The sequence below is a fragment of the Pseudorca crassidens genome, chromosome 9, assembly GCF_039906515.1.
Source record: "Pseudorca crassidens isolate mPseCra1 chromosome 9, mPseCra1.hap1, whole genome shotgun sequence".
Lineage (NCBI taxonomy): Eukaryota > Metazoa > Chordata > Mammalia > Artiodactyla > Delphinidae > Pseudorca > Pseudorca crassidens.
This window is the reverse complement of record NC_090304.1, coordinates 25,106,535-25,130,463: the sequence shown is the minus strand read 5'-3', so window position 1 is coordinate 25,130,463 and position 23,929 is coordinate 25,106,535. Positions and strand designations below refer to the sequence as shown.

At 45.6% G+C, this 23,929-nt stretch overlaps 1 protein-coding gene across 3 annotated transcripts in view; it reads left to right on the top strand.

Moving 5' to 3' along the window:
• Positions 1–23,929, top strand: part of KIAA1549L (KIAA1549 like) — a 280,665-nt gene that overhangs the window by 158,571 nt on the left and 98,165 nt on the right. For all 3 annotated transcript variants that reach the window (XM_067749478.1, XM_067749477.1, XM_067749476.1), the window contains 4 exons: positions 1,125–1,287; positions 2,793–2,852; positions 12,801–12,952; positions 18,230–18,401. In XM_067749478.1, the coding sequence (XP_067605579.1) occupies positions 1,125–1,287; positions 2,793–2,852; positions 12,801–12,952; positions 18,230–18,401 (547 nt within the window). The remainder of the gene's footprint in view (positions 1–1,124; positions 1,288–2,792; positions 2,853–12,800; positions 12,953–18,229; positions 18,402–23,929) is intronic.

The following is a 23,929-nucleotide window of genomic DNA, read 5'->3' as shown; positions in this document are numbered from 1 at the left end:
GAGGAGCCAGCAGTTGTGGGAAGCCTGAGGCCAGAGCTGCCCAGCGTGAGCTGTGACCCCACGGGAGGGAGTCCCTGACACCAACTCTGACCTCACTCTCCTCCTTCTCTCCCACATCCTCCTGAGCTCCCTGCAGCTGAAGCCAGGGGGCCAAGGAGCCCATTGATGTGGTCCACAGGGGTCTGCCTCTGGGGGCACTGAGCAGAATGAGGGCAGGGTGGCAAATGGATCTGGAGGGGGAAGGGGCAGACGCCAGCACAGAAGCCCATAAAGAGTGTCTCACCAGGCAGAATGCCTTCCTACCGCATCTGTTTTTCAAAGCTCATCTGTGGGATATTTTTATGTATACATTGACCTATAGAAGTCTCATTTCCTCATAACTAAAAAACTGACTTAGACAAGATACGAGAAGAAAACCACACCATCTCATAGTAATATTCACATGTTTTACATTGAATTAATAGACCACAAGGAAATGGAATCTCTCTCTAAAGAAGCTGTTTTCTATTTCTGAATTCTTTTTGTCATCAGGTTCGGTCACGCTGTCCATGACTAGTTTGATGATGGACGGTGTGCATTCCCTGTCCTTTCAACTTTAAAACCCCCATAAGTTTGACTCAGGCTTTCTCTGTCTGAGCAGTTGAGTCCTCCTTAAATTTACCATTCCTATGCTCTATTATGTATTTTCAGAACCATAAAAGTAGCCTGAGACCATTTAGCCCCTGGAAAAGATACACACACCAGTGGTTAAAACCCGAAGTCAGGCTGCCTGGGTTGGAATCCTGTCTCCGTCACTTATTAGCTGTGTGACCTTGGGCAAGTCCCTTGATCATTCTGGGCTTCAGTTTCCTCCTCTGTAAAAGGGAGTCATAACAGGATACACCTCCTAGGGTTGCGGTGAGGATTAAATGAGATCATGTGCCCTTAGCACGATGTCTGGCATGTAAGCAAGCAATCCGTAAGTGACAACTACTGTTATTCTTATCTCTTCCTTGCTCTCTTCCCACCTCCCTTTCATTCCTAACCTCAACTTCTCCTTAAACTTCTCCTCCCACGGCCTCCATGAAACAGACCCTCATCTTATTTGGCATGTCTCCCTCCCCTTTCCTCCTGTGTCGATTCAGATGGTGAGCACGTCCAACGCCTCCCAGACAGTCACCTTGGTGTACGTGGTGGGCAACCGAAGCTCCTTCCTCAACGGCACCGTGGCCAGCAGCCTCCTCCGCCAGCTCTCCGCTGAGCTGGTGGGGTTCTACCTCACCTACCCGCCGCTCACCATCGCCGAACGTGAGTATGTCCACGTCCTACAGGGACTCTGCCATCTTCTCCGGGGCCTTGTCTGTTTAGCAAACCTCCATGGTGCCAGGCCACATGCTACCTCTTTTGTCATTATATCACAACTGAAATATGTGATCAACGGGGATTGAATTGATGAAAACTTTATTACACGTTGAAAAAAGCAGTAGGTGCTTTTTACCCTTCACTTATCTCGTATCTCATTTAATCCTCACAACTACCCTATAAGGTAGGTGCAGAATTAACCCCATTTTGCAGATGGGAAAACTGAAACTCCAAGAGTTTTAACAAGATGCCTACTCTGACATAGCTAGCGAGACGTGGAACCTGGGGTTTGAACCCAAGCAGTCTGCCTTCTGAGCTTATAACACTGCCTGGTATAGCATCTGTCCTTGTGGCAATCTGGGTTGCTATGGTTTCCTCCACTTCTGCCATCAGCAGATGTTCCTGGGCCTACAGCCCTTGCCCGGGCTATAGATATTATGATGCAACTCATGTGCAGTCAGCATCGTGACTTCACTTAATGAAGTCCCCATAGGCTTGTGGCCTCATCTTCCTCTAATGCTTCAGTTACATAATCCTCATTACCATTCAGCAGTCATAGACTTTGAAGACGACGCAGCCTACATTTTGTACCCAAACATTTACTTGGTAGCCAAGGAAGTAAAGATCTATGCTCTTAAATTTAATCATTGGTACATTTCTAAAGGTCACTGGGCAAGTTAGTTTTTTAAACATGTATTAGCAAAATTGTTTCTATTTCCTTCTTTTATATATGGTAGATAAGTGAGATAATGTGTGTGAATGTACTTATTAGCACATAGTAGACACTCAGAGTTTTTTTTAATGTTTGTTTAATGGCAAGCTTTTGTGACTTTCCATATACTAGGGAAAGATGCTTCTGGATTTTATGGAAAAGATGATGTCATTAAAGATGGCATTATGTCACCTGGCAGCACGTGAAGAATTTCGTTTTTCATCATCTTGATATTCTGAGAATAATAACAATAACACAACTATGATTTATTGAGTACTTACTATGTGCCAGGTACTATGCTAAGCCTTTTACATGTATTAACTCTGATGGTCACCACACCTGTAAAGAAATGGTACTGTTACATTTGGCTATGAAACTTAGTCCTTGACACTGGAAAAATCCATTCAAGAAATAATTATTCCTAAAAGTGTTGTGATGGTTGGATAATTTTTAAAGAGAAAGCTATTGTTAAGATAGGTTCTACCTGTAGGTCTTGACAATGGAAGTGTTTCACTTAAGAAGGTTTTGATGGAGAAACCAAAAGCAGACACCCAAAAGCCCTTTACTGAGTATTTTAGTTTTCTGAATAGCAAGTTTCAGTCTGTATGTCCTAGAATTCCCAAGAATGATAAAGCAGGATTTAGCTGCTTGGTATATTGTCAGCTATGTCTATTTCTCTGAACAATATTTACATATAAAACCTGTGAAAGTAATTTGGTGTGTTTCTTGTTTGTTTTAGCGCTGGAATACCCCAACCTTGATATATCAGAAACAACCAGAGACTACTGGGTAATTACAGGTAATCTCTTCTTTCATTTCCCCTTTCACCCTATCAGGTTGGTTTATTTTTTTCTTTCTTTCTTCCTTCCTTCCTTTCTTACTTTCTTTCCTTTCTCTCTCTCTCTCTCTCTCTCGCTCTTTCTTTCTTTATTTTTTTTTTAACATCTTTATTGGAGTATAATTGCTTTACAATGTTGTGTTAGTTTCTGCTGTATAACAAAGTGCATCAGCTATACATATACATATATACCCATATCCCCTCCCTCTTGCGTCTCCCTCCCACCCTCCCTATCCCACCCCTCTAGGTGGTCACAAAGCACCAAGCTGATCTCCCTGTGCTATGTGGCTGCTTCCCACTAGCTATCTGTTTTACATTTGGTAGTGTATATATGTCCATGCCGGTCTCTCGCTTCGTCCCAGCTTACCCTTCCCTCTCCCAGTGTCCTCAAGTCCATTCTCTACGTCTGCGTCTTTATTCCTGTCCTGCCCCTAGGTTCTTCAGAACCATTTTTTTTTTTAGATTCCATATATATGTATTAGCATACTGTACTTGTTTTTCTCTTTCTGACTCACTTCACTTTGTATGACAGACTCTAGGCCCATCCACCTCACTACAAATAACTCAATTTCATTTCTTTTTATGGCTGAGTAATATTCCATTGTATATATGTGCCACATCTTCTTTATCCATTCACCTGTCAATGGACACTTAGGTTGCTTCCATGTCCTGGCTATTGTAAATAGTGCTGCAGTGGACATTGTGGTACATGTCTCTATTTGAATTTTGGTTTTCTCAGGGTATATGCCCAGTAGTGGGATTGCTGGGTTGTATGGTAGTTCTATTTTTAGTTTTTTAAGGAACCTCCATACTGTTCTCCACAATGGCTGTATCTATTTACATTCCCACCAACAGTGCAAGAGGGTTCCCTTTTCTCCACACCCTCTCCAGCATTTATTGTTTGTAGATTTTTTGATGATAGCTATTCAGACTGGTGTGAGGTGATACCTCATTGTGGGTTTTTTTGTTTTGTTTTGTTTTATTTTTGGTACACGGGACTCTCACTGTTGCAGCCTCTCCTGTTGTGGAGCACAGCCTCCGGACGTACAGGCTCAGCGGCCATGGCTCACGGGCCCAGCCGCTCCGCGACATGTGGGATCTTCCCGAACCAGGGCACGAACCCGTGTCCCCTGCATCGGCAGGCGGACTCTCAACCACTGCGCCACCAGGGAAGCCCTGCTCATTGTGGTTTTGATTTGCATTTCTTTAAAGATTAGTGATGTTGAGCATCCTTTCATGTGTCTGTTGGCAATCTGTATATCTTTTTTGGAGAAATGTCTGTTTAGGTCTTCTGCCCATTTTTGGATTGGGTTGTTTGTTTTTTTGATATTAAGCTGCATGAGCTGCTTGTAAATTTTGGAGATTAATCCTTTGTCAGTTGCTTCATTTGCAAATATTTTCTCCCATTCTGAGGGTTGTCTTTTCGTCTTGTTTATGGTTTCCTTTGCTGAGCAAAAGCTAAGTTTCATTAGGTCCCATTTGTTTATTTTTGTTTTTATTTCCATTTCTCTAGGAGGTGGGTCAAACAGAATCTTGCTGTGATTTATGTCATAGAATGTTCTGCCTATGTTTTCCTCGAAGAGTTTGATAGTGTCTGGCTTTACATTTAGGTCTTTAATCCATTTTGAATTTATTTTTGTGTATGGTGTTAGGGAGTGTTCTGATTTCAGTCTTTTACATGTAGCTGTCCAGTTTTCCCAGCACCATTTATTGAAGAGGCTGTCTTTTCTCCACTGTATATTCTTGCCTCCTTTACCAAAAATAAGGTGACCATAGGTGTGTGGGTTTATCTCTGGGCTTTCTATCCTGTTCCATGGATCTATATTTCTGTTTTGGGGGCAGTACCATACTGTCCTGATTACTGTAGCTTTGTACTATAGTCTGAAGTCCAGGAGCCTGATTCCTGCAGCTCCGTTTTTCTTTCTCAAGATTGCTTTGGCTCTTTGGGGTCTTTTGTGTTTCCATACAAATGTGAAAATTTTTGTTCTGTTTCTGTGAAAAATGCCATTGATAGTTTGATAGGGATTGCACTGAATCTGTAGATTGCTTTGGGTAGTAGAGTCATTTTCACAATGTTGATTCTTCCAATCCAGGAACACGGTATATCTCTCCATCTGTTTGTATTCTCTTTCTTTCATCAGTGTCATAGTTTTCTGTATACAGGTCTTCTGTCTCCTTAGGTAGGTTTCTTCCTAGGTATTTTATTCTTTTTATTGCAATGGTAAATGAGAGTGTTTCCTTAATTTCTCTTTCAGATTTTTCATCATTAGTGTTTAGGAATGCAAGGGATTTCTGTGCATTAATTTTGTATCCTGCTACTTTACCAAATTCATTGATTAGCTTTAGTAGTTTTCTGGTAGCATCTTTAGGATTCTCTATGTATAGTATCATGTCATCTGCAAACAGTGACAGCTTTACTTCTTTTCTGATTTGGATTCCATTTGTTGCTTTTTCTTCTCTGATTGCTGTGGATAAAACTTCCAAAACTATGTTGAATAGTAGTGGTGAGAGTGGGTACCCTTGTCTTGTTCCTGACATGGTTTGTCTTGTTCCTGAAATGGTTTCAGTTTTTCACCATTGAGAACGATGTTGGCTGTGGGTTTGTCATATATGGCCTTTATTATGTTGAGGTAAGTTCCCTCTATGCCTACTTTCAGGAGAGTTTTTATCATAAATCGGTGTTGAATTTTGTCAAAAGCTTTTTCTGCATCTATTGAGATGATCATATGGTTTTTATCCTTCCATTTGTGAATATGGTTTATCACATTTAATTGATTTCCATATATTGAAGAATCCTTGAATTCCTGGGATAAACTCTACTTGATCATGGTATGATCCTTTTAATGTGCTTTGAATTCTGTTTGCTAGTATTTTGTTGAGGATTTTTGCATCTATGTTCATCAGTGATATTGGCCTATAGTTTTCTTTCTTTGTGACATCTTTGTCTGGTTTTGGTATCAGGGTGATGGTGGCCTTGTAGAATGAGTTTGGGAGTGTTCCTCCCTCTGCTACATTTTGGAAAGGTTGGTTTATATTTAAAAACTGCATGCCATTCAGTGATAGAATTGGCATCTTTTCTTGGGTCCTGTCTTATACGCCAAGGAGTTACTTCCCTAGGACCAGAAGTGGGTGGAGTAAGCCGAGATAGGAGAAGACAGCATGCTGAAGATGAGGGTTAAATAACCAATTCAGAACAGCTACGTTGAAAGTCCCACCCAGGAGCTTCCTCTTCGCAAAATGTGTACCCATCAAAAGGTGCGGCATTAAGCTGTGGACGTCTGGGGCATGTCCATGTGAATGGTTGTCTATTTGTTTAAAGATCATTTAAAGACCGTAGGACTTTCTGCACTGCTTTACAAAACCCAAATGAAAGTCAGAGGAATGCCAGGCATGCATTTTTCTCTCTCCCCAGTACGCCCGCGCTGATCCTGGTGGAGCCCGGGCGTGTCCTGACAGTGAGGGTGGATGGAAGTAAAAGGGTGTTTGGGTGGCAGTTTCCTTTTTTCTTCCTTGACATTTCCCAGCTGAGATTTATGAAACAGCAAAAAATTTTTGCTTGTGTTTTTCAAAAGCCAGACAGTAGCTCTGAAAATTAGAGAAGCAAGGATTGGAAGCGGAGAGAGAGGACAGATGCTTGTAGCAGGAAAAGTGACCAGCCGGGCCATAAAGGGTGATGCCAAAAGCTCAGCTTCTTGGGCTTCCCAGGTGGCGCGGTGGTTGAGAGTCCGCCTGCCGGTGCAGGGGACACGGGTTCGTGCCCCGGTCCGGGAAGATCCCACATGCCTCGGAGCGGCTGGGCCCGTGAGCCATGGCTGCTGAGCCTGCGCGTCCGGAGCCTGTGCTCCGCAACGGGAGAGGCCACAACAGTGAGAGGCCCGCGTACCGCAAAAAAAAAAAAAAAAAAGCTCAGCTTCTCTGTAACTGGTGACACACTGAATCTCAGAGACGGAGTTTTGGGTGAAGTAGAAAAGGATAGCTTCGTTGCTTTGCCAGGCAAAGTGGAACACAGCAAGCTCCTGCCTTGAAAAACTTTGTGTCCCAACCCAGGAGGATTTGATGAAGAGTTTTATAGCAATAGTTCAAGGGTGGGGTTGCTGATAAGATTAGGGTGTGTGCAGGGTCTGCATGCCTTTACTCTCATCTCAGGTGGTCGGTCTCCTAATCTTGATGAGCTTCTCTGGTCCCTTCAATCTCAGGTGGTCTCTTGGCTGCTTCTCCCTTGATTAGCAACTGTTCGAATCTGCCCTTTGGAACCCAGAGAGGGTCATGGAGGCTGGAGTCTTGCCTACAAGAAAGGAAGGACAGAAAGGCTTCCATGCCCAGGAGCCCCACAGGGTCCTCCTCAGTTTCAAGGGGAGGGACGGAAGGGTGTTAGTCTGCTAGAGCTGCCGTAACAACGTACCCCAGGCTGGGGGAGCTTCAACAACAGGAATTTATTTTCTCATAGCTCTAGAGGCTGGAAGTCTAAAATCAAGGTGTCACTTGGGTTGTTTTCTTCTGGGGTCTCTCTCATTGGCTTGTAGATGGCCATCTTCTCTCTGTGTATGTCTGTGTCTTAGTTTTCGCTTCTTTTTTTTTTTTTTTTTTGCGGTACGCGGGCCTCTCCCTGTTGTGGCCTCTCCCGTTGCAGAACGCAGGCTCAGCGGCCATGGCTTACGGGCCCAGCCACTCCGCGGCATGTGGGATCTTCCCGGACTGGGGCACAAACCCATGTCCCCTGCATCGGCAGGCGGACTCTCAACCACTGCGCCACCAGGGAAGCCCAGTTTTCTCTTCTTATAAGGACACCAGTCGTATAGATTAGGCCGCACCCTGATGACCTCATTTTATCTTAATTGCCTCTTGAAAGGCCCTATCTCCAAATACAGTCGCATTCTGAGGTCCTGGGAGTTAAAACGTCAACATGTGAGTGGTGGGAGGACACAGTTCAGCCCATTACAAGGAGGGAGGAAGATTTTGCAAGTCCTGGAAGATGTGCTTGAACAAGCAGGCCCTCCCAAACCGCCTTCTTCCCTTGCCTGTCTCCTCCCTCCCTTGCTGTCCTAAACAAGCAGTAGATGGGCTGCTGCCTGGAATACTAACCAAGGAGCTTGGTGAAGCTCGCTCAAGGTCTCTCCTAAATTGCAGAAAATTGCATTTCTTTCTCCCCTGCAAAGCCGTGGATTTGTAGAGATTGTTTTACCTGCTAAGAAGGCCAACTAAAGAAACGTTTACAGAGGAAACAACAACCCATCAGAGCTTATGCTCGAGAGAGACAATGCAACACATTTTGGAAACCAGCAGGTTATGTAACATTTACAAAAGCATGTTTCCTGCACGGCGGAATGCTGTTTTTTAACTTGTAGCCATTTCCTCCCTTCTCGTAACTTTAAGCGTTACATTCAACGATAAAACATCCTGTCCTTGACAGACTCCTGTTGCATGCTTTCCTCATGTACCTGTGTCTTGCCCTGCCTCTGTTTTAGTGACATAACCTTAATAAAAAGCTCCATACATGGTCTTGCTTTCGGGATTCTTCTGGGACTTGACCCCTGCCCACTCACCTACGTATCCAACTTTGTTATCACTGTTGCTGCCTGTTGGTAATCAGCATACACAGTGGCACCCATCACTGTGTTTGGGGCTGATTGGATCAGTTGATTAGTGCTTGCGGGGGAAGAGGGGACAGGTCCAGGTCTCAGGATGACCCTCCTGCCTTCCCTTTGGCCCATAACCGCTTTCTAGACCCATGGGCGGCCACCACCAACTTTAACCATCTTTTCCAGAAGGGGTAGGAGATTAGGAACTGAGAGATGAAGACAGCACTTGTTCAAACCTACAGTCCCTAGAATAACCTGTCTGCCCAGATATTCATCCTGGGCATCCTGTCTTCTGCTCACTGCTAACAGCCAAGAGGATTTGAAGCAACTTTTCTTCCTGTAATTTGTATTGTAAAAGCCTAACATGTTTTCATCTGTTTTCCGACTAAGCTTATATTAAATATGTTTTGTCACACTATCCACTTCTCCCCTCCCTGAGTGTGGGTCCCGCTGTGGTGGAAAATCACTGGCTTAGGGTGACTCCTGCAGCCCCTCTTTACAGAGTACCCAGGGGCTACCCTGCTCTCATGGATCCTGCAGGCAGGGGTGTATATATGAGGCGGGTTAGAAATGTACAGACTTAATGTTGCTGCCTGACAGAGGTGAGAGCCCCTCGTAGGCTTATTCATCTGTCTTTATTTCACCTACCAGAGTCAAAATATCCCAGACCCAGCAATTACAGGATTTCTTCTGGTCTCAGCTCTGCTACTGACTAACCTAGTGTGTCCTTGAGCAAGTCAACTTAGACCCACTAGGCAGCACATGCTCACCTTTAGAATCAGGAAAAGATGTGAGCTGAGGATTGAGGTTCTTTTGGCTCTGAGTATGTGAGATTCAACCATGAGTAAAACAACTTAACTTGAGTTCACTTGGCCTGATCGTTGGAATCTTAGAGCCCAGTGCAATTGTAAACAAAGAAGGAATGAGAGACCAGTGATGTTACAGCCACCAAATCCTCTGGACAAAGCTCCTAGGAACACAGCTGGGACTTGCCCGCCTCCTCTGAGCTGAATCAGTGGTGGGTAAGGGTGGGTGGCCAGGGCCCTGGCTGATGTACTGAGGGGCTGCGGTCTTCCTGGGCCCCCGTGCCAGGGTCCAACCCCCGCTACTGCTTCCATGTCTCTGTGAAAGCTATGGGCACACACCTCTTTCCACTCCCTTCCAGGCGGGCAGAGAGGGCCAGGAGCCTGAGGTCCACAGTGCTTCTCAGGGAAAAGGAAAGGAGCTACAGTCCTGGAACACAGCTCTGTGCTTTCCAGGCAATTCCTTCCTCTGGTGAGGATGTGTCTAGTGAAGGAGGAGGCGCGTTTGAGCAACAACAGCTACTGTTTACGGGCACCCCCCTCTCAAGTGCACTATGCTGGAAGCGTTTTTGTATAAAGTATACTGTTCTTTGCAATGATACAGTCAGGAGGAGCTTATGATAACCGTGTTTTCTGATGAGGAACTGGGGCCCAGAGAAACGAGGCAACTTGCTCAAGACACTCGGTAAGGGGGCATCAGGATTCAAACCCAGGCCCCTGGCTTCAACCCTCTGCTCTTCTCCAGCCGCCTCGAGAAGGACACATCCTCTTTGCAAATAGAGCCACGAGGCATGAGGGAGCTGCCCAGTTGATTCCGTGTAGCTCTGTGGCTGGTTCCCACAGAGCTGTACTTCCCGTACAGCTTCCTGTGCTTCCCTGGAGGTATTTTTTCTCAATTTTTAAAACTGTGGTAAAATAAACATAAAGTGTGATTTACCATTTTAACCTTTTTTTAAAAAAAATAGTTATTTATTTATCTTTGTCTGCGTTGGGTCTTTTTCGCTCTGCCCCGGGCTTTCTGTAGTTGGGATGAGCGGGGGCTGCTCTTTGTTGCGGTGCGCAGGCTTCTCCTTGTGGTGACTTCTCTCTTTTTTTTTAAATATCTTTATTGGAGTATAATTGCTTTACCATGGTGTGTAAGTTTTTGCTTTATAACAAAGTGAATCAGCTATATGTATACATATATCCCCATATCTCCTCCCTCTTGCGTCTCCCTCCCACCCTCCCTATCCCACCCCTCTAGGTGGACACAAAGCACCGGAGCTGATCTCCCTGTGCTATGCAGATAGCCAGTGATTTTCCCACTAGCTATCTGTTTTACATTTGGTAGTGTATATATGTGCATTGGCTTCTCTTGTTGTGGAGCATGGGCTCTAGGCGTGCAGGCTTCAGTAGTTGAAGAACGCGGACTCAGTAGTTGTGGCTCACGGGCTCTAGAGCACAGGCTCAGCAGTTGTGGCGCATGGGCTTAGTTACTCCACGGCATGTGTGATCTTCCCAGACCAGGGTTCGAACCCGCGTCCCCTGCACTGGCAGGAGGATTCTTAACCACCAGGGAAGCCCTTAACCATTTTTAAAGTGTACAATTCAGGGGCATTAAGTACATTCACAGTGTTGTGCAACCATCACCACTATCTATTTCCAGAATGTTTTTGTCACCTGAAGGCTTCTACTCTTCTCTTCTTTGATGTCTGCCCTTGCATCATCTCTGGGATTCCTGTAAAGTAACCCATGATGACGTCCCTCGACCATCCTGTGTCCCCTCTCTTGCTCTTGTCCACCAGTTAGGAGAGACCAGTGTAGAAGTAATCCTTCAGCAGTTGGCGCTGTCCTTTTACGGGAGGGGTGTCTTTGAATGCGCAAGAACACGGGCTCTCCTTCTGGGGTCAGGAGGCTGGTCAGCCCTTCCTGACAGCTGTGTCAGGAGGGTTCCAAGGGGCCACAGTGGGAAGTGCAGGAGTGTTTTATCTTTGTTTGCAGGAGTTCTGCTGAGCTGGGAGTCCCTCATAAGGGCCCTGGAAGGAAAGCTGCTTTATGCCCTCCGTGGGGATTATTTAGCATTTGTGGTTTCAAAGAAATGATTTCTAAGACTCAGCTGTGGGTTTTATTTTTCTCTTGATTGGTTTAAGCATCGTTCTCTGTATCTCGTTGTCATCCGTTGCGTGTTCTGGCCCTGTTAGAATGCCATCATAGCAACAATGCCGTCTTTATATCCAAGCTATTGCTAGATCCCAGTAGACGGGTGGTATTAATGGTCCTTGGCTGGACTGTAGTAGAACAAACTCTGCTAAATGAAAAACCTTGTATTACATTCCCAGCCCGTGTAAGTTTTGGTCTAAGAAGATGAGAATTGCTTTTAGCATTTTTGTTTTCAGGGATGACTGTGTTTGGAGGGAGTGTTCGTGTGTTTGGGAAGAAGTGTGCTTCTTCCCAAGGGTCTCGGAGGAAGGGCTGGCTTTGGGGGTAGACAGCAAAAGGCAGTCGTCCCCGTAGTAATTGACCACAGCAGTCTTTGGACGGCTCTGGTGTTCACTAAATTCTCTCCCGTGCACCAGCCATTGCCTGGAATTCCATCACCAACACCTTAACCCATTGATTAAGACACCCTGGATGTGGGTGAAGCCGAGCAGTGAAGGAGGGATGGAAAGAGAGGGTTTCATTTTCCTTCTGCACACCAGGCTCTATGCTAAGCTGCTATATACATCTTATTTCATCTCAACCTTAAAGCCCACTAGAAATATATTTGCTGTGATATAGCCTGTAGCCCTTCTTATTCCGTTTTACAGAAAAGGACTTGGACTCTGAGAGGGCCGGTGGTTTGCCCAAAGTCCCCCAACTGGCAAGGGCCAGCACGGAGAGAGCCCAATCTTTCTATCACACGATCCTTCTCTCAAGTGAGAGAGACCCCAGGGGCCCTGGGCAGCTTTAGGGGTGAGCCCTGAAAGGACCCCATTGAGGAGACAAGGAAGAGGACACCGAACAGGGGGGTTTGCCCATGTGGAAGGGGCTGAATTGCAGGGTGGAGCTTAGATTTCTCACCAGAGCTGTTGGGAAGGAAAAGTAAAATCAGGGTAGCGCTGAGCCAGGGCTTCTGAGTGGGAACCACCAAAAATCCAAGTAGTTGTACCCATTAGCGATGCTGTATTCCCATATGGACTCTGACAACACATACTGTCTTAAATAAGGTTGGGACCTAATACAGCAGCGTTACACCTGTCACAGCTTGTGAAGGACAGAGTGCATGCTTTGGGGTTCCACAGGCTCAGGTTTGAGCCCTGGCTTTGCTGATTACTAGCTGTGTGACCTTAGACAAGTCACTTAACCTTTTCAGCATCTCGAACAGGTCAATAGCGATTCCTAACTCCTGGGGCTGATGTGAGGGTAAAGTGAGGGAAGGATGGCCAAACCCTAACGTGGGGTCGGGCCCATGGCCCTTAGTGGCTGGTGGGGGCCAGCGGTGGCGGCTGCGGTTCCGAGTCAGCAGGCAGCCTCTCCTCTGACAGCCCCTCTGTGTCCTGTGTCCACAGTGCTGCAGGGCGTGGACAGTTCCCTGGTGGGCCTGCACAACCAAAGCTTCGCCCGGGTCATGGAGCAGCGCCTGGCCCAGCTGTTCATGATGTCCCAGCAACAAGGCCGGCGGTTTAAACGGGCCACCACCCTGGGAAGCTACACCGTGCAGGTGGGTGTGCGTAAAGTCATGGGGGTCTTATAAGAAGGGTGTGGAAATGTGCTTCCTGAGCCTAAGAAAACCATGCTGCGTGCCGAGGAGCGCTCACATTGCAAGCTGATGAGGCCAGTTCATCCACACTGCTCTTAGGTTTGGGGGGGGGGCGGGTGACAGTCATAATCATCGAAATCATGAAGGAGGCTGAGAGCTGCTCTCCCGACTACTAGCCTGTAGGGAAAGGAGGTCTCGGAAGAAATGCTGCCCACATGCACATATTTATTAAACAGAAGGCTATTAGTAAGCAAGCGCAACTCCTCTGCATCCTCTTCTGGAGGCTGGATGACGTCCCAGCTTTCAGGCCTCTCAGCGCCATGACTGTGATCAGCAGAGACACCGATCAGCCTTACAGGTGTGGGATTCTGTTAGCCTTGTCGAATCCGTTTCCACAAATACAGCCCTCTACGTTTATAATGGACACGTGACCACACAGGGATTCAGGGTAGGGAGCTGTAGCAGACACCACTGGTGCCCTGCCCAAACCCCCTTCTAATTTCTGTGATGAACGCTGATGAACTCCTAGCATCTCTTTATTGATGGGCTGCTCTTGAGATGCCAGAACGTACTTTGCCCAGCCACGGCTGGCCGGAAGCGCCTGGGAATTCACCAGGGGTGGAGGTATAAATACCACAGCTCTCTTGCTTCTTGGCTGGGAGGATTCTGAAATGTATGCTTTAGGATCATTGCCAGAGCTTTCCCACAGAGAATTACGCTTTAGTTTCCCGCTGTGGTGACTGGCTTCATAATGCATCCCTTGTTAGCTCCCTTCCACCCCCTGTCGGTTCCCTGCATCTCTCCAATAAATTACAAGCATTCAACTCATCTCAGAGTCTGCTTCAGAGGGAACCCGACAGAGACAGTAGCCATCCTGAGGGTAGAGGCTCTAAGCCTCTCTAGATTCTTTATCCAGTTCAAGCAAGAGTGGGAATGTCTATAGCATATTCTGGGCAATCCACGTATCTTGAGTACCACTAATTTCACAAAAAGAGGACCCATTTCTAACATTTGTTATGCTAATTAACAAGCTCTCTTGAGCAAGGTATCAAATTACAGAAGTGCTTCTGGTAGTTGCCTCTAGGAAGTGGGCTTCTTATTTTCTGGGATCTAGTCGAATGCCCCTGGATTGGTAATTGACCACATCTAGTGTGTAACTTAACCCAAACACACATGCGTGGTGTCTAACTAAGAGGAAGCTTTAAAGGAAATTGCAGACATTACCACAGTGTCTGCAGATCATGTCCCCAGGCAATCTTGGAAGTACAAACGACCCATCTTCTGGAACACACTTCCCTATGTTAGTCAACATCACGCCCCTGAGGGAGACTCCAGGTCCCCCGTTCGCAGTTGGTGAATTTGGCCTCTTGTCCTATTGGATGTTGCTTTGGTTCTAAAAATCTTCGTGGTCTGAGACAGCCTTGTCATGAGGTAAAGCGATAGTTAATTTCATGTGCCAGGTTTGTGATTTCCCTTCTGTGGGTCCACGTGGGCCCTATAATTCATACTTTTCCACATGACAGAAAGGAAGTTGCTGGGCTTCAGACAGTTGAAATGAGATTTGCCTCAGCTGAAGGGGAGGAAAGAATCACCCTACACTGCTGGTGTTTTTTGTAAACCTAAGAAACCCAGAACATTCTAAGTGTCTAAAAGAGCCCAGTGAGATGCTGTTTCCTCTTTTTTTCTGAGTACTCAGTGTGCTTGGTCCCTTGCGTTGCCTGGAAAACCTGAGTGAAGTAAGTAGGGGTTTATTTCTTCAAATCCCCAATTTACCGAGGCTGTAGACCACCTTCCAACATCATCCTTGGAGAAATTTGGTAAGAAGAATTTGCTATTAAATTGAAATTGAGCGAAGTTATTAGATACTTGAATGTTCATTCACCTTGTACCTGGTTACACTAACGCTCTCCCTACCTCCTCTCCCACTGGGGACAGAAATAACACCCCCAAGTTTCCCAAATAAAATTCACTCTACACAGCTTACATCATCCTTCACCCAGAGAAGACCTTCGTCTTGGCTCAGATCATTTGTAAAGATGAGCCACCTTCATGAATATGGAGATTTTAATGTCTAGAATCTAAAGATATTTCTCTAGTGGATGTATTTGAGAAATTGAGTCCAAAGAAGATATACATATGACCAGTAAGCATTTTTAAACATTTAACTCTTGTCATCAAAGTAATGCAAGTTTTAACTACCACAAGATGCCATTTTCAAGATGAGTAAAATGGTACTATCCAGTGTTGATGAGGTTGCAGTGAAGTGGGCACCCTCAAACACAGTAAATGGATATGACCTTGCTGGAGGGCAGGTGAGCAATTTAGACAAGAATCTTTTAGATGGTCACAACATTACTCCTATAAATTCATTTCGAGGAGATAGAGATGAACACAAAGATGAAAGGGTAAGAGCAGTGTTTCTCAGAGAGGGTCCAGAAAATGACTCTATAAGGTGCCCAGAGGCAAAGGGGCTTTCTGGCCAGGGCAGTTTGGGCAAGGCTGCATCCTGTAGAATGTTCTTGAAGATTCCAAAGGCATATTGGCATACCAAAGACTCTAAAAAAACCTGCAAGTAAAGAAATCTCCTTGACTTTCTTCAATATACTGGTTTCTACATTTAAATGCCAATAAGACCCTTGTTTATAATAATATCTACATTTCCCCAACATTTTATTATAAGCATTTTCAAACTCACAGAAAAGTTGAAAAAATTATGACGTAAGCACCCATTTACTCACCGTCTAGGTTCTACAATTAACAGTGTATTATGTTACTGTTTTATATTTGATAACATATCATTTCCATACCGTAGATCAGTTTGGACTGTTCTAGAACCTCATATAAGTGGAATCCTACAGTATATTCTCTCTTGTATAAGGCTTTTTTGACTCTGTAGTGTTTTTGAGATTCACCCATGTTGTTCTTTTATTCAGTAGTTTATTCCTTTTTATTGTTGAATAATATTCCCTTGTATGAAATATACTACCATTTGTTTATCCATGCTTCTGTTGATGGACGCCTGCGCTTTTCCCAATTTTTAGCTATTATAAACAAAGCTTCTATGAACCTCTTCTGCAGGTCTTTCCATGGCCATGTGCTTTCATTTCTCTTGGGTATGTAGGAGTGGAATTCCTGGGTCATAGAGTTGGTCTATGTGAGTTCTAGGAGAGACTGCCAGACCTTTTCCCAAAGTGTACAGTTTGACATTCCCACTCCCACCAACCAGATGTGGAGTTACCCCACCTCCTCATCAACACGGTGTTGTCAGCCCTTCTTATTTTAGCCACTCTGGTGGTTGATATTGATGACTTGTGTTCGTTTTTTTTTTTTTTTTGCGGTACGCGGGCCTCTCACTGTTGTGGCCTCTCCCGTTGCGGAGCACAGGCTCTGGACGCGCAGGCCCCGCAGCCATGGCTCACGGGCCCAGCCGCTCCGCGGCAAGTGGGATCTTCCCGGACTGGGGCATGAACCCGCGCCCCCTGCATCGGCAGGCGGACTCTCAACCACTGCGCCACCAGGGAAGCCCGACTTGTGGTTTTAAATTGAATTTCCTCATTGAGCATTTAAAAAATATGCTTATTGGCCATTCAGATATCTTCCTTTGTGAAGTGTCTGGTCAGACTTTTTTAAAACCCATTTTTTATTGGGTTGTAGTAATATTTATTTTAATTATGATTTATAGCATACATACATAGGAGCATAAAAATATGTAGAGTTTAAAGAACACTAGTAAAAAAGAACCCACAACCCAAAGAGTAAGAACATTACTGTTACCTTAACCCAGAAGCCTTTTCTGTGTCTTTTCTTATTATACATACTCACTTCCTTCCCATCAGAGTTGACTGTGCTTCTGAATTTTGTATTAAATCACACCTGTGTTTTCTGTATAGATTTTACCATCCTCATGTGTATCCTTAAGTAGTACATCATTCGGTTTTGCATTTTATATTCTGTAATTTGTTTCTTTTGCTCATATCAGGCTTTTATATTCACCCATATTGATACAAAGAGCCACAGTTCATTTACATGACTCTATAATATTGCATCGTGCGACTGTACCATAACTCACGTATCCATCCTACTGTTAGTGAATTCTGAATTTTCAGATTTTTTTTCTATGATATGAACAATGCTGCTATAAATATTTTTGTAACTCTTTTAATATCCTGTGAAACTCGTAATCTGTAATGTACACTTTGGAAAATACTATATTATGCCATAATGTTTGTCGATGGTTAATTACACTAGTAAAAAGTTGGAAACAACCTAAATGTTTAAAAAGGAAGGGTTAGTTAGGTTTAAGAGACATGCATACAGTAGAACATTATGTAGGTTTTAAATTTATGTTTTCTGTATTTATAATGATTATCAATTGTTAGTTACAATGCTGAAAAATGAGTAACAATTGAAGTGTTCAACAGTAAAGGATTGGCTAAGTTTAGGAGGCATGCCTTGGAATGCCGTGTAGAAGTTAACATTTATGCTTTTGTTATATTTAAGCCCATTATGGATGCAAGTAAAAATGGCAGTATATAATACTATATAGAGAGTATGATAAATAATTTTGTAAAATGATAAATAAAAGGCCTGTGTGGAAAAAACAAAGAATAGACAAAATGGTAATAGTAATTAGCTTGTGGTGGAAGGATTCCAGATTGTTTTTATTTTGTTTCATTTCTCGATGCTTTTTTGTATTTTCAGATTTTTCTGTAGTGACGATGTATAACTTGTACAGTGAGAAAAAGCAACAAAGGTTATTTTAGAAAAAGAGCTTTGAGCCTCCAAGTACTGCTTTTATCAGAGTTCTTTTGAATTGCAGACATATAAGTTCATTTTTTTTTTCCTCTCTGGCAATTGCAGGAATTTGAAATTAGAAATCTTGTTTGAGAATAACCTAACATGCCCTGAATTAATGTGGAGGCCTAGTTTCAAATGAGGCCAGAGTTCTCTGGAGGCTGGAAGACATCACCATTTCAACGTTTCCTTCTCCAGCCTGAAACTGTTCTTTCCAGATGTTTATATTTTCAAAACCCTTTTCTCCTCCCTCCTCCAGCCATAGCAGGGTTTCTTGAGATGTTGGTGATAGGGAGGTGTGAGAAGGGTGATGTCTAAAATATACGTCATGGGTCCACTTAGCCATGGAAGGCTTCGCAGTCGGGAGACAGCCTGCTGATTGCCCAGGTGATTGCAGAGTTAACGCAAGATGCCCTGTAAACATGGCCTGTCTTTTTCTGAAAGATGGTAAAGATGCAGCGGGTGCCAGGACCCAAGGACCCCGCGGAGCTGACTTACTACACCCTGTACAATGGGAAGCCTTTGCTGGGGACTGCAGCTGCCAAGATCCTGAGCACCATTGACTCCCAAAGGATGGCCTTGACCCTGCATCACGTTGTCCTTCTGCAAGCTGACCGTAAGGGGATAACCTTTCCATTCATTCATTTTTAAATTTTTAATAAATTTATTTATTTATTTTTGGCTGTGTTGGGTCTTCGTTGCTGCGTGCGGGCTTTCTCTAGTTGTGGCGAGTGGGGGCTATTCTTTGTTGCGGTGCGCGGGCTTCTCATGGTGGTGGCTTCTCTTGTTGTGGAGCACGGGCTGCAGGCGCGCGGGCTTCAGTGGTTGTGGCACATGGGCTCAGTAGTTGTGGCTCGCAGGCTCTAGAGTTCAGGCTGTGTTGTGGCACGTGGGCTTAGTTGCTCTGCGGCATGTGGGATCTTCCCGGACCAGGGCTTGAACCTGTGTCCCCTGCACTGGCAGGCAGATTCTTAACCACTGCGCCACCAGGGAAGTGCCGTCATTCGTTATTTTTAATACCAGTAAATGTTTCCTGAATCACTTGGATGTTATTAGACCCAGAGCGAAACATACTTCTGTTCTAGAAGGTTCTCAAATCAACCAGTTGTTTCCTGTGTTGTTTGAAGCAATAGGTTTTGGGTCAGGGATATGTTTTGGCTACTAGGATGATGATAATACTGCTTTTCCCCAGGTCCTATCCTCTCTTCCTCCTCAGTATAATCTTGTGAACAGTTAGAAAAATCACCACAGCTGAGCTGGTATTTGTCTGCTGGGGAATTAAAGGTAATTTCATTCAATAAGCTTTGTAGAGTCCTGCATCAACTGTGTGTTCAGTGCTGGAGGACATATAGAAGTGGGCAAGTCCCAGTCACTGCCTTTAAGGAGCAGAGAAGGCATTAATGCAGATATAAAGGCATAGAATGCAGGAATGCTTTGAGGAGACAATGTGATTGCTACAGGGCTCAACCGAGGGACAGATTGCTCCGAAGGGGCATCCGGGAAGGATGAACAGAGAAAGGATATGAAACATAACAGCTGCCTCTTTGAGGACCCTCCCCTGGCAGCTACTCTGCTTGTTGCTTTACATAGATTTTCTCAATTTCTCTGGGGCAACTTTATTCAGCTCCAAATTACAGATGAGGAAACCTAGGCTCAGAAAAGTTAACTAACTTGCGCAACATCACAGAACTAGGACTCGAGTTGCCAAGATACGAATCTGGATCTGTTTGACTTCAAAAGTGTATTCTTAACTGTATTGCATGCTACAGTTTCAGCAGAGGGAGAGGAGGATGTACTGTCCAGAAAGAGGGAGCAGCAGAAGCAATAGAAGGGAGGTGAAAAGTACCAAGGGTGCTTGAAGAAAAGGAGTTCCAGTTGCCTGGAGTGCAGAAGCATGAGGAGGAGGTGATGGGATTAGAAACGAGCATTGCTTAGGAGACTCAGGCGTTGGATGGCAGGGGAAGGAGATTGTACATGATGTGATTGGCTGTGGGGAGCTGTTGGACATTTCTGAGCAGGGCAGTAGTATCACTGGAAGTACCCATTATCTAGGGAGGTTAATCTGTCGGCAGTGTCCGGGATGAGAGGGGGCAGGACTAATGAGGCTCTCTGGTGGCCCAGGCATTGGGGCCCCAGAAGAGGGCTGTGAAGGCAGCGAGGGGAGAGGGGGTTGATGAAGGTGACAGATTGTGTGGTAGAAAGATTAGATTCGACAGCACACCGAGCATACAGGGCCTGGAAGGTCGTCTCCCGTTGATCTCCTAGTTGGTGTCCGTGTTCCTTAGGAACCTGACGCCTGGCTCATGGTTTTCCTCTCCTCCTCGTCTCCTGCCTTCGTCCGGGGTAGGTGTGGCTTCCACAGGGATGGTCCAGCCCACATGTGGTTACGGCCCTCACTTCTGCTCGTCCAGCACATCCTCACAGACACACCTTTGCCTGGAAATGATGGTCTCCCTCTACAATCTTGCCTTTGAAATGACTTTTTAACCAAGATTCTCTTCCTTTGCACCTCTCTCCTTCCCTCCCTGTGAGCTCTGTCCCATGTCTGGTCAGGTCAGCTACTAACTTCATCAGTTTTACTGCATCTTTTTTTTTTTTTTTTTTTTTTTTTTTCTGTACGTGGGCCTCTCACTGTTGTGGCCTCTCCCATTGCGGAACACAGGCTCCGGACGCGCAGGCTCAGTGGCCATGGCTTACGGGCCCAGCCGCTCTGCGGCATGTGGGATCTTCCCGGACCGGGGCACGAACCCTGCATCGGCAGGCGGACTCCCAACCACTGTGCCACCAGGGAAGCACTTACTGCATCTTCTTTATGTGGGTTCCCCAGGGCTCCATTCTCGGCTCTTTCTCGGTCTCTCCAGGTAGAGAATGAACTGTAGAGGACTGGAGTGAAAACCACCGTAGGTGCCCAGGTAAGAGGGGAAGGTGTCCGAGGTGGAGACTCAGAGAAGTGGTTGGATTCGGGATATTTTTGGAGACAGAGCTGTTGGGGCAAGGTAATGGATTGTGTGCGTGGCAGGAGGAGGTGAGGGCTGGAGGACTCAAGGGTGACTCCCAGGTGTTTGCTTGAGCACTGGTTGTGGTGTCATCTGTTGAGATGCAGAGAGGAGAGGAGGAGGTTTAGTGGGGCTGCAGTGGCGGTGGGGGAGATGGAGTTGAGAGTTTGCTTATGGACATGTGAGCTTACACATTCAGGGAGAGCTCAGGAGATAGGAACTCGGCAGTCATCCACACAGGTGACATTTAGAGCTAAGGGAGTAGGTAAGATTAACCAGATTTGCCTTGATTTAGAACTAAAGAGAAGAGGGTAAAAATCAGGCCCAGGGCATCCACATGAGGGAAGAACTGGAGCCAGCAAAGGACCCTGGGACGGAGCATCTGGGGAAATGGAGGAGGTGGTGTCTAGAAATAAGTGAAGAAAGTCAACGTCCTGGGAGGGAGGGAGCTGCTGCGTCATCTTCTGTTCTGGAAGGATGGAGATGAAGTGAATTTGGAGTTTGGTGGTGACCTTGGCAGGAGGGGTTTCCAGGAAGAGGTGGTGGAGACAGCTTGGCTGGAGTGGACCCAGGAGAGGGTGGAGGTGGGGAAGCAGTGACAGCAAAGGGAGAAGATTAATGGGACAGTTGGTGGAGGGGCGTATGGGAGATATTGGGGTACATTTGAATATTATGGGTGACTAATAGCAAGGGAGAAATTGACAATGCAGAAGAGAGACGAACACTGCAGGGGTGAAGTCCATATGTGCTCGAGGGGGTGGCAGAGGTGGAGGGTTCAGACTCAACGAGGAGCAGGGACGGCTCAATCTTTTGCACCAGGAAGGAAGGCAGAGTACAGGGGTGTGGGTGTCGGTCAGGGGGTGCATTTGGTAATGGAAGCCTGAGGATGTTTCTGCGGTTGTTTCTGCTCTCCTGGGGCATAATGAAGTTGGCAGCTGAGGTTGAGATTGTGTGGGGGGCATTTGAGCAAGGGTGCAGTGGTACACACTGAGCATCAGCAAACTGATGAGAGAAAAACCGTAAGATTGGCAAGGCTCCCCTCCTCCTGGGTCCTCATTGCTATGTTCAGACCATTTCTTCTATTCTTTCAAAATTCTAGATGCTTTGAACTGCCCCTTCCTCACTGTAGTCACCTCTAGAGCCCAAGCTGGCCCCCATCATCCTGGTTCATTGTCTCTTCCTCTGCATCGTTTCTCCTGTCCCAACCCATCCTCTACTTTGAGGTCAGTTCCTTGACCTCCTCACATCTACTCCAGGCCTTGTGGTACTTGGGAAGGGGCAGAAATGGGAGAGCAAGAGGTGAATGGAGTGTCAGGAGGAGAGGTAAGGGGACTTTGCTGATGGAAATGGGTGGGAACAGTGGAAGGTCTGAGAGCGTGGGCAGGAGAGAGCAATCAATCAAATTAGAAGGTGCATGGAGACTTGTGGAAATGAGAGTCGAGGGGTCATCTAGGAGTGACCTTAGAGGTTTGACTCTGGCTCAGAGAGCCAGGATTCAAACTCTGTTCCGCCTGGCTCCGGAGATGCTAGCCCTCAACCTTACTTCTTTGTTTCCTTGAAATCCACCTGGCTCTCTCGGTTCCCTTCTAGAGTAACTCACAAACTGTTTCCTCTTCTCCATTTCATCATTATCTCCTCTTGGACTTTGCAGGTGCTTCCCAAATGACTCAGCCTCAGCCTCTTTGCCACTAATGTACCATCCACACTGTAATTAGAGTCATTATAATAAACACAGGTTCTGGTCTTACATCTACTCCATTTAAAAAATATTTGGTGGCTCTCTGCTGTTCATAGAATAAAATCCAATCTTCTTAAAGTGGGTCTTTGAAGCCTTTCACAACAGGTGCTCAGCAAATGTTCAGGGCCCTTGACAACCTGGTCTCCAGGCTTCTTACCCAGCCGTACGGCTACTCTTCTCTCCTTCAGACCTAATGCTTCAGCCACACGGGAGGATTCATTCTTCACATTCCCTATGCCTCTGAAGCCTTCCCTGACCCCTGAAGCATGACCCCTCCCCGAAGTTTCCCTAGTTCCAGGGGCCTCCATTGCCCTTATCACACTGGGCAAATGAGTTGTTTTCTCGCTTCTCCCTCATGAGCTCTTTAAAAGCAGGTACTACATCTCATTCCTTTTTGAATATCCAGCCCCAGCTACTGCCTGGCTCGATCCTTGTGAAGGCAAAGAACCCACTTTTGCTAAATGCCTCTGCCAGGCCCTGAGTGAGGCACATGGTTGGAAGACACCATAGCAGAGCAGTTGAGAGCAGAGCCTTTGTAATAAGACCGAAGACAAATGAATGACCCTCTGACCTACATTTTCCTCATACGTAAAATGGTGATATCAAAAACGCTGACCTGGTAGAGCTACTGGGGGGACTAAATAAGATAATTATTGCATGTAGAGGGTTTAGTACCATTTACTACATGTCTATCAGGCTCGTAGTAAATGGTAGCCGAGTGTCTCATTTATCCATAAGGTAGAAGGACTCGAGGAGAGGCAATGAAAAGGGAAGGGAGATTTGAAGGTTAAGAGCCTGTATAATTCAGAGAATAGGGTGCTTTTAATGAAATTAGAGAGGGGGTTAGAGTGGAGAAGCACTTTTAGGAGGGAGAAGGTGATTTACTCAGTTTGGACCATGTGGAGTTTAAGTGATGCGCTATTAAGGGGTACCATGGGGGTGTTGAGGGCTGAGGTTAGGAAAGTTGTTGGAAATCCAAGCCTGGATCCCAGGAGAGAGGCCTAAGTTAACACTATGGATTTTGAGAATGTTGTAGATACAGGGTAGAATTTAAATCCTGGAGAAAATTCGAGTCCTGGAGAGAGTATAGCTAGATGACAGACCCTGGGAAATGCCTCCATCCCAGGATCAGATGAGGAGGACACTAAGGCCAGTGAAGAAGAGGAGAAACAGAGAGGTTTTAAATCTCATTTTCTCCTAATAGCTTTGAAATCAGCCTGAGATGTGAATCTGAGGTCAGCGCTTTGAATAGAGAGTCATGGTGTTGAACAGACACCATGAAATATCACTTAAAGAAAGCCATAGACTGACCCTTTGGTTAAGGGAACTCTCATTCATTCCTTCAACAAATATTTTTTGAGCACCTGTTATGTGTCTGGCACTGTTCTAGGCACTGGAGATACAGCCGTG